This window comes from Colobus angolensis, unplaced genomic scaffold (assembly GCF_000951035.1).
Source record: "Colobus angolensis palliatus isolate OR3802 unplaced genomic scaffold, Cang.pa_1.0 Scaffold9, whole genome shotgun sequence".
Taxonomy (NCBI): domain Eukaryota; kingdom Metazoa; phylum Chordata; class Mammalia; order Primates; family Cercopithecidae; genus Colobus; species Colobus angolensis.
In genome coordinates this window covers 1,995,804-2,005,797 of record NW_012122931.1, presented here as the reverse complement: position 1 = coordinate 2,005,797, position 9,994 = coordinate 1,995,804, and the positions used below count along the sequence as shown (strand labels likewise).

The 9,994-nt window shown below is 58.1% G+C and overlaps 1 protein-coding gene across 1 annotated transcript; it reads left to right on the top strand.

The window, feature by feature from the left end:
* Positions 1-1,636: 1,636 nt before the first annotated feature.
* On the top strand, positions 1,637-9,659 carry BARHL1 (BarH-like homeobox 1). Its single transcript, XM_011931172.1, has 3 exons — positions 1,637-2,711; positions 6,731-6,953; positions 8,625-9,659. The coding sequence occupies exons 1-3, from the start codon at positions 2,246-2,248 to the stop codon at positions 8,917-8,919; spliced, it is 984 nt and encodes a 327-aa protein (XP_011786562.1). The 5' UTR covers positions 1,637-2,245; the 3' UTR covers positions 8,920-9,659.
* Positions 9,660-9,994: the final 335 nt, after the last annotated feature.

The window sequence follows — 9,994 nt, the reverse complement described above, 5'->3', positions numbered from 1 at the left end:
CAATCTGCCGGCGGGCACAGGGGGAGAGCGCGGGGAGCCGGGCGCCGGGCCACCGCCGACCTAGTCCGAGGGAGGAGAAAGTTTTTGCTCCACCCGACCACGCCAGGGTTTGGAGGGCATGCGGATGCCTCACGATTCGCTGCGGTATCGGTCGCTGACCCCGACGTAGGCGCCGGGGTAGTTTCCTGGGGGCTGGGGATGGTGGCAGGGGCGTGCGGGCCGGGCTGGAAAGGCCTGGCTTCCCGAGCCTGCGGGGGGATAAAAGGACGCCTCTGACCCGCCTGGCCTCGATGAAGGCCTTTGGGTTCCTCTCTGAAAGCCCTTTCCACCGCAGACCTGGGTTGTGATCCCTGGGGCTGTGCAGAGAGGATCCACGCCCGGGACACACTTCGGATCTGTCCACGGTCCTGGGCCCCAACACTGGGGACTGACCCTAGAAAGGCGCTGGATTGGAGCCCTTGACGGGTTGGGAAGGGCGAGGGGTCCCATTATTCACAATGAAAAGGCCACGTTTCCAGAGTTGCCTTGAAAATGCATCCCTGGACGAGCTCTGGCTCTGCGTGGAATAAGAAGCCGTTAGCAGGCGTCTACACTCGCACTCGGAAGCTCTTGCGCGGGTCCTGTTCAGAGGTACGACAGCGCCGGCCCCTCAGGAGGTGCCCATGGGAGAGGCCATCAGCGGGGGTGGGCGGGTTACTGCTTTCTTTGTCCCTTGCGCTGCCTTCCTTGAGCCACACGGATTTCTTGAGGTCTCCCTAACGCCCCAGATAAGATCTTCCAACCTCGCCCTGAAGTGAAGTCCTCCAATCTCGCCGTGAAGTGAAGCCATCGGTCTGGTCACTTCCCGGGTAGACACCTGGCTTTCCCCACCCCTGCCAGGCCCACAGGTTCCCAAGAGGCCAGAGAGACAGGACTGCAAATTGTCCTACAAGGGAAACACCGAGAGCCCAACAGAAATGCCACAAACAACATAACTTGAATTTTCTTCCCCACACTAGAAAAGGGGTTATCGATACACACACACACACACACACACACCCCACACTTCTTTCTCCGCTGGGTTTAGTCCCTTTCTGCTGCTGGAGGAAGAAAAATGAGGGAAGAAAAAGGATCTATGACAGACCTGCGGACGAATAATTGGAATAATTGTGGGAAAGGGTCGGGGAACGCTAAAAAAGCCCAGCGCACATCCCAGCCCACCGCAGCAGCAGTCGGCTCGCCCCCCTCCCTGCCAGCGGTACCCCCCTTGGCTAATCACCCTCATTAGGAGCTTCGTCACCGGCCTAATGAAAGCAAACCGTGTGGAAATCGCCGGTAAACAGTTGGGTCTGTGCTGTAATTAATTCAGTGTCTCTTTTAATCAAACTGAAAGGGAATCGGGCAGCGGCTTGCGGAGCCGTGACATCACCCCCAAAATCGGCCAGAGCCAATCAGCGTCATCACTCCGGGGACACGTGGGCGAGTCTCCTTAAAAAAAAAACACAACACAACGAAAAAAAAAGAAACAAAAAAAAAAAACCCAGACCCAAAGTAAAAGTGACACAAGTTCATTTTTTAAAGGAAGGGGGGGAGGAGAAGGCGCGCGCGGACCGGCAGAGAGCTGCCGCCGAGGAGCAGGGAGGCGCTGTCCACGGTGCTGACGGGCCCCCGGAGCGGCGAGGGTGCGGAGAGAGGACCTCCCTGGCCAGGTGGAGCGTCATGAGCCGCTGGCAGCCGCCTCCGCCGCTCTCCGCGGTGCTGATGCCTCCAGGTGCGCTCCGTTCTGCCGGCTGCTAGCGCGGCCCGGGCCCGCAGCTATCCGCGGTGCTGACCTCGCCACCCTCAGCCACCGCTTGCCTGGAAGAAGCGTGCGGTTTGGATTTTTAAAACGCCATTCTTTATTTAGATTCCAACATCCTCGCGTTTCTTCTGTGCCAAGGGGCCCTCGGGCCGTCCGTCTCCCCATTTGCTCTCCCCAACTTGGCGCGCCCTCCCTCCCATTCCTCCCTGACACTCCCACCACCCCCCCTCGGCTCGGCGGCTCGGCGCGATGCTGCAGAAGACGCACTGAGTCCTTTTGGATCTAATGCGCAGAGGAGGTTGGCCCAGAGCTCCCGGGCTCCCCCAAGGCTGAACTCCGTCCAAGGTGCCCGCAGGCTCCCTGCCCGCCTTCCCCATGCCAGCCCGCAGCTAGGGGCAGGGGCAGCGGCGGCTGGGGTTGGGGGTGGGTGGGGAGCTTTTGGGGAGGACAGGTCGCAGCTTGGCTATGGAAGGCTCCAATGGCTTTGGGATCGACTCCATTCTCTCCCACCGCGCGGGCAGCCCCGCCCTTCCCAAGGGGGACCCCTTGCTTGGGGACTGCCGTTCACCCCTGGAGCTGAGTCCACGCTCAGAGAGCAGCAGCGACTGCTCTTCGCCAGCCTCTCCAGGAAGGGACTGTCTGGAGACGGGCACCCCACGGCCTGGTGGGGCATCCGGCCCAGGTTTGGACTCCCACCTGCAGCCCGGGCAGCTCTCAGCCCCGGCCCAGTCGCGCACCGTCACCTCCTCCTTTCTGATCAGGGACATCCTTGCCGACTGCAAACCACTCGCGGCCTGCGCACCCTACTCTAGCAGCGGGCAGCCGGCAGCCCCTGAGCCTGGGGGCCGCCTTGCGGCCAAGGCCGGGGAGGACTTTAGAGACAAGCTGGACAAAAGTGGCAGCAATGCCTCATCGGACTCTGAGTATAAAGGTAAGAAAGCAGGAGGTGAAAACTTGGGGGGATGCTATGTATCTAAAAACTGGCATTTAAAACGAGTACACATGGCAGGACAGGCACTCACTTACCTGGGGGAACATTTCAGCCAGTCCTGTGGTTATGCCTTTGAGCAACAACGAGTCTGGTGGAGAGAGTTGGGGGCAGGGGAGGGATACTGTGTGCCCGAGGGGAGATTTCCCCAAAATGCACTAAGCAAACTTTCTAAACTTCGACTGGGACCCCTGCCCTTCCAGAAGTGCTGGTGGACAGGAGCAGGTTCCAATCAGGCCAGTGGCTCTCTAGGAAGAAACCTTGCAGAAGCAATGGAAGACTCAAAGGGTTCTGCTTTATAAGAGTGAAAATATAGCAGAAAAATTTCAGCTGGAGCCCTGAGAACAGTCAGAATTTTCTGCCTTTTAATCTACATTTCCAGACAGGAAGAGAAAATGGGTTTTTCCTCCCAACGGGCCCAGTGTGATCCGGGTCCTGTGAGTCATGAAAAGAGGCACTCACTTCAAAGCAGAAACCTCAGCCAGGCAGCTTCCTGGGAGCAGGTCAGGGGGTTGGTGGAGAGGGCAGTACCCTGCACCCCCCACCAAGGGCTCTCATTGAATTTGATTTTAAGTGCCTTGAGCAACCAACTCCAGGTTTTATGCAAGTTCCAGGGATTCCTGAGTAACCAGCCTTGTCTCCCGCTACACTGGGGTTGCTGCCCCTCCACTTTTCTTTTTATCTCTATGAATCTTTGTTGTCCTTTGCTCCATTTTCATCCCATCTTAACCAAGGAGATGAGATCAGGGTTCAAAGGAAAGAGAGAAGGAAGGAGGGAAGGAAGGAAGGAAGGAAGGAGAGAAAGGGAAGAAGAAGAAAAAAGAATTCCCTAATTTTGTTTCTGACCCCCTGCCACTACCTCCACTTTAGCTGTTTCTCAAAACCAGAGGCAGAAAGTTCTTTCTAAGGAAGAAGTCAAGGGGCAGAAGGTGAAGAGGCGTATGAGGGCTTCATGGGAGACACCCCCACGTCCCCATCTAGCAGAACACTCAGAGCGGGCAGAGGCTGTTCAGAGCTCTTTCAAGCATATAATTGATTCCCAGAAATCTTTTCAAGAGACAAAATTTCCCTGTAAGGGCAACTTCTTTATTGTCTTGCCCCCTTCCCCAACACCACCCCCCTCCTGGTGCCGTACCTCCTGATCCCTATTTGGACCGAGTCTTCACAAAATTTTAGGAAAGCTCATTTAACACTCTCTTCCCAACCAAGAATTCGTTTGTGGATATGTCCTAACTCCAAACCGAAATTCATTGGTCCGACTGCACATCCCATTTTCTTGATTTCCCCCACACAAATGGCCGGGCCTCCTTCAGCCAGGCTGTGCCCACCATGCCTGGAAAGTAGGCAGGTTGAACAGAGTGGCCAGGAGGAGATCTAGAGGTATGCGGGTGCCCACAGGCCGGCACCTGCCCAGTGGCCCTTGCTCCTCCCCCGCGGGGGCCTGCTTAGAAAGGCAAAGAAAACTTGCCCTGGAGAGAGACTGGCATGGGGAAGGGGGAGGAGAAGGAGGGGGAAGTCAATGTAAATATATATTCATAACATCACGGTTATTATTTACCATTTGCAACAAGAACGGCCCTGCTTTAGTTAGAGCAAAGGGCACGAGTCTTCCACCGCCCATGCTAATGGCTGGAACTGGCAATGGTAACACAGTTTGGTCCTTGCCTCCTTTTATTTCTTTGCCCTCAGGAAGGATTTTGAGGACAGGTTTCGTTTAAGATAATTAGAATATCAATTTTCTTCTCCTGTCTCTGAGGATATCTGATCGGGAGGTGATGAGGGCCGGCTGTCTACGTATCGCTTAAATAGGTTTGGAGCGAAGGGGTTAGAAGGTCTTGCCCAACCCCCACCCCAGGTGTTGCTGCCTTTGCCCCTAGTGAAAAAAGGAGCAGGGCCAGGCAGCGAGGCCTTGTCTGGAGCGTTTCTCAAACGTGGAGGGGACTTTTTCAGAGCTCAGAAACAGACACCCTGAGCCAGTCCGTGGAGCATTTAAGCTGATCTACTCTCCAGCCGCCTTCCAAGCTGAGTCATTTCCTTCAAGGAGGGCATGGGGGAAGGTCAGCCTCATCCCAAGTTTCTGCCATCAAAGGCTCCTCAAACAACATTTCTTTGATAATATTTAAAGAAGCCAAAACTCAGCTTTGAAGTAAGGCGGTCGGCGACACTAGCGGCTGGATGCAAGGTCTATGGAGAACCCAAACCAGAGTTTTGTTCCCAGCAGGCAGGGTTGGTGGATGGGCCTGGAACTGGGCGACACTGAGATGTAACTTCTAGAACCAGAGTCTGGGAAGCCAGTACCCCCTGGGCTGAACCTATCCAGGAGGAGGCCAAGGCAGAGCAGGCACAGAACGTGCATTCAAAGCCCACGCTGGAGGGGAAACAGAAAAAAAGCCCCATTAGGTGACCCATTCTTCCTGACACCACAAACTCAACACCTCCCGACCTCCAACGCAGACCTCGTCCCTGAGAAGTGGGGGATTTTCATTAAGTAGCCCAGGCAATTAGGTCAAAAAGTAAGAGTTCTACGATATTAAGTTTGAGATTTGGATGATCGTTTCCTCAAACTTATTTAAACTATCTGTCTGCACAGACAGAACTCAAGTTCCCCCAACCCAACACATCCCCTTCTCTTGATGGTGGCCATGCCCAAATATGGGGAGCCTACACGGCAGGGAGAGCCTGGTGCCAGCCTGGAGGAGGCAGGTGGAAAGCCTTAGCTGGCCGGCCGCTGTTTCTCCTCTGAGCTCTCCTGGCTCACCAGGCTGGATGCCAGGCCCTCCTTGCAGCGAAGCGCTGCCTTTTCAGTTGAAAAGTCTCTATCCCTAGTGGCTCAATTAACCGGATTATTGTTTCCTACAGAGAGAAATCACCTTGCATTCAGCTGAACCCTCTCACTGCAAACGCCAGGCACAATGAAACTCCACCATAAAAGAAAACAGAGAAAAAAGGGAGTAGGTTGGGGGAAAGCCCCAGTCTGAGCCGCCAGTTTTGGGGAAATGGTCTAGTTGGTTATATAACTGCTTTAGAGGGAGAAGGAGAGTGAGCATTTAGCTTGTTCGATTAAGTGTTTTCTGTGCAGTCGAAGCCGAACGAAAGTGTTTGGGATAAAGAAATCACCCGTGCCAGGTCTATCCTTCAACCTCAGGAGCTGTGCCCCCGGTGCAATTCTGTCCCGACTGTGGGGTGTAAACACACGATGCCACGCAGGTGTAGCAGGAGCCATCGTTAGTGAGCAATGTAATGACAACGAAACGCAGACCTGGGCAATGTGCGCTGCGCCCAAGGGGCAAACGAGTGGCAGAGTCGCTTATTTCTCCAAGTGCTCGGCGCTCGCAGACCCGGCGCCTTCCGCCCAGCGCCCTGTGTTGGGAGAAATCATCACTATGAATTCGTATCCATATAGGGCAGCGCCAGGCGGGACACAATGATCTGTCCTTCAGGACAAAGAGTGGCTCCGGGGAGAGCAGGTTTTTGTCCCGCCACGCAGGTTTCTCTCCCCAGAACCCAGCCTTCAGCTTCCTCCCTTCCTGTCACGGACGCAGCCGGGGAAATTGGGGCCCAGACGCGGAGCTCACTCCGCCAGAAACCCTGGGTCCCCTCCCCTACTCTGGCAAGCTGGTTCCGGTTCCATCGTCGCGGCTCCGTTTATCCCTCCAGGGAGCTCGGGCGGAGCGCCGAGCGCGGTGCAGGGACTGGAGATCTCCCCAGCTTCGGGTTCTTTCTACTCGGAGCTGCCGAGGGGTCTCGGCCTCGGGCGCTTCCGCCGCCGTCCTGTTCCCCTTACGGTTCATGTCCTGTTCCCGGGGCCCCAGAGGTCCCGGCTCCGAGCCGCCCCCGCGAGCTTGGGTGTCAGGGAACCACCGCTGTCGGAAGCTGCGGTTTACACAAACACCACGGGCAGGAGCGGGAGGGCACTGGCGGCGGCCGCGAGGCCGGGCCCTGACATGCCGCTGTGTCCGCAGTGAAGGAGGAGGGCGACCGCGAGATCTCCAGCTCCAGGGACAGTCCCCCGGTGCGCCTGAAAAAGCCACGCAAGGCGCGCACGGCCTTCACCGACCATCAGCTGGCGCAGCTGGAGCGCAGCTTCGAGCGGCAGAAGTACCTGAGCGTGCAGGACCGCATGGAACTCGCCGCCTCGCTCAACCTCACCGACACGCAGGTCAAGACCTGGTACCAGAACCGCAGGTGAGGCCCGACTGCGGGGGTAGAGGCAGAAAGGGAACTTCCCCTTTCCTCACAGCTCCTGGAGGGGACCAGGAGTCTACAGGTTGGTGCTAAGGGAGGGCTCCTGAGCCTCCCCCATCCTGTAAAAGTGGGAAACTGAGGCCCTAAGGGAGAAGGCCTTGCCCAAAGTCCCCACAGAGATGAGATTAGACTTGGTGTCTAGTGTCCAGTCAGCCCTCCCCCGATGGGTGGACAGACACATAGGCCACTGAAGATCCAAGCCCTGCCCTAGCTCAGCCTGAGTTGGTGGGGGTCTTCCTGGAGCCGCCACCTGAATCAGCCTGGGTCTTGGAAGCCCCAGGCCCTTGGAGGGGTGACAGTCTTGATGCCCAGGAAGCCTGTGAAGAAGACAGCCAGGCAGTGGCCCTTGGGGTGTTGAAGCCTGGCCCAGACCAGGCAGCTGCCTTAGGGGCCTCTGAGTTTCCGCGAGGCTCTTCAGGTCTCCCCAGACTTTCTGGTCCCAAAACATGAGTGGGGAACTGGCCAAGCCCTTGCTCCTTGGGGACAAGGTGACTGGGAAGTTGGTGTTGGGGCACTAGACTTGAACCTGTTTCCTAATTTCCCTCCCGAACACACTCACTAGACTTAGGTGCACATGTACAAAACACATATGCATCCACACACTCAACCCAAACAGCGACACACTGACGCACACATCAATACAACTTGCAGTCACACACGCACTCACACTCAGCCCCACAGTCACTCGCACACTCTTAGCAGAGGCAGGAATGGTACTTTTCATAAACAAGCCTCAGAACACATCGCTCCATTAATAATAAATACTGATTACTGCTCCGGGCATCAATAATTAAGGCCTGTTACAGTAATTACACAATTATGATGATGATTAATAATTCAGGGAGGGAAACAGGGCTGGTGTGGCCGAGCCCACCTTAGTGGACCCTGGCTGGTCCGCCTAGCCTCACCTGGCAGGTGAGCCTGGGCTCCAGGCCTGCCTTCTCCAAACCCCAGGCCTTTGGCTGGCCAAGGCCTCTGGCCTTTGGGGCCAGACAGTGGGCAGGGCTCGCACTGCAAGCCCTGGAGTGTGGCAGGTGCAGTCTGCTCCGGCCGGCAGGGTGTGCAAGCCGGGAGTGCGTCCTCTCCGGTTGCCATTTCAGGCCCGCTCACTTCTGCTAGCTTGCAGCCTGGCCAGCCTGCAGAGGAATCAACCGCATTCCCTTCCCTGACCAGAGCACCCCCCATCCCCGCAGCCCTCTCCAGGGTGATCCCACCTTCATAAAGAGGCACCTGCAGGGAGAAACCCTCCTACCCAAGGGTTCGTTCTGCGATCTCCTGGGCAGGGTAAGGCGCAGTTAGAGCCGGGCTTTGGGGTCAGACAGCAGGGATTAAAACCCGGGCTCAAAACCCGGGCTCCTTTTTGAAAACTGGCCCAGACGTCAGTTTTCCTCTCTGTAAAACGGGGTAAGAGCCACGGAAGGCTGGTGGAAGATGAAAGGAGAGGATGCATGTAAGGCGTGCGATGGTGCCTGGCACTCGGTTATTTATTAACAAATGAGTATGATCCCTCTTGGACTCCCTTGGCTTCTCTGGGCCAAGCAGTGGGGAGAGGCTGGGGTCCCTGGATGCCCTAGCCCTGATCCCGCCATACGCGTTTATTTCGGCCCCCAGGACTAAATGGAAGCGACAGACAGCCGTCGGGTTGGAGCTGCTGGCGGAGGCAGGCAATTACTCAGCGCTCCAGCGGATGTTCCCGTCGCCTTATTTCTACCCGCAGAGTCTGGTTTCCAACCTGGACCCCGGCGCGGCGCTCTACCTGTACCGCGGCCCCAGCGCGCCGCCGCCCGCTCTCCAGAGACCTCTGGTGCCCCGCATCCTCATCCACGGACTCCAGGGCGCCAGCGAGCCGCCCCCGCCGCTGCCTCCGCTGGCCGGCGTCCTCCCGCGCGCCGCGCAGCCTCGGTGAGGCGCCCGCCCGCTCCGGGGCCTCTTCCCGCGGGCTCGATGTGGCCCCTTCCTCCCGCCTTTCTGAGGGCGCGGGTTTGACGCCCCTTCCTGGGAGGGGGCCCTGCCCGGCCCTCCCTGGCGCCCCAGCCCAGTGTCCCCCGAAGGGTCAAATGCCAAGTCCACTGAGGCCCGGACCCCGGACTGCGTCTCCCCAGCCCCCCTCGGCGTCCTCTCTCGCGGCCGCTCTGTCCGGGAGCCACCCCCACCCGCCGGGTGTACATACGCGTCTCTGCCCCTCCCCGCCCCCAGCCTCTGCCGGCTGCCCTAGGCGCCCCTTTCTTCCCAGGAGCGGGTGCGGCTGATTCCCAGGCTTCACTCTCTCCCACGACCCTTCCACGCTCCAGGTGGAGAACAGCCCCTCTCCCCGCGCCTCTGCCAGGGAGAGAAGGGGAGTGCGGAGCTCCGTCTCCCTACCCCTCGAGCGCCTGGGCCTGCGGCTGAGCTGTACATACCGTGTGCAAAGTGTATATGAAGTTATTTATTCGTGAACCATGAGCCCGTGACCGTGTCCGTGGATTAGTGAGTCTGTGGCCTGTGCCCTCCCCACTCCCAGGCGGGGCAGGAAGGGGCTGAGGGGGCTTGCCCACCCACCCCGACCCCAGTCCCCAGCCTCAGCCCCGGTCCGGGGGCAGCCAGGCTTCTCGGGTTCTTTTTTTAAATGTCGAAATAAACTTCTTACAAATGACCAGGCGCTTGTCCGCACTCCCGTCGCTTGGTTCACACTCAACCCCTCTCCCATCCCTCTTATGGGGACTCGGTTTCCTTCCACCCTCAATAACGAAACATTTTTGTCCCCCTTTTCTTCCCCGGTGCTGTGGACGCGCGCGGGGGGCCGATGGGACTCGCTGGGGCTGGGGTCTCCCCTCCCTGGCCTCAGTCTTCCCATCTCTACAGCGAGGCCAGCCCGTTCCTCCCCTCCTCCCCCTCTGTCTCCATCTGGTTCCTCGCGGCTCCCAGACGGTCCCGAGGGCCGGGGCGGGGGTCCGTGCCGGAACAGGCGGGGGTCAACGCGGGGCCTCGGTCGGCTGCGGGCC

Excerpts from the sequence above, each read along its gene's own strand:
- BARHL1 (XM_011931172.1), top strand. The coding sequence starts at position 2,246 with ATGGAAGGCTCCAATGGCTTTGGGATCGACTCCATTCTCTCCCACCGC. Across the intron at positions 2,712-6,730 it reads ATCGGACTCTGAGTATAAAG|TGAAGGAGGAGGGCGACCGC; the intron begins GTAAGAAAGCAG and ends CTGTGTCCGCAG. Across the intron at positions 6,954-8,624 it reads ACCTGGTACCAGAACCGCAG|GACTAAATGGAAGCGACAGA; the intron begins GTGAGGCCCGAC and ends TTCGGCCCCCAG.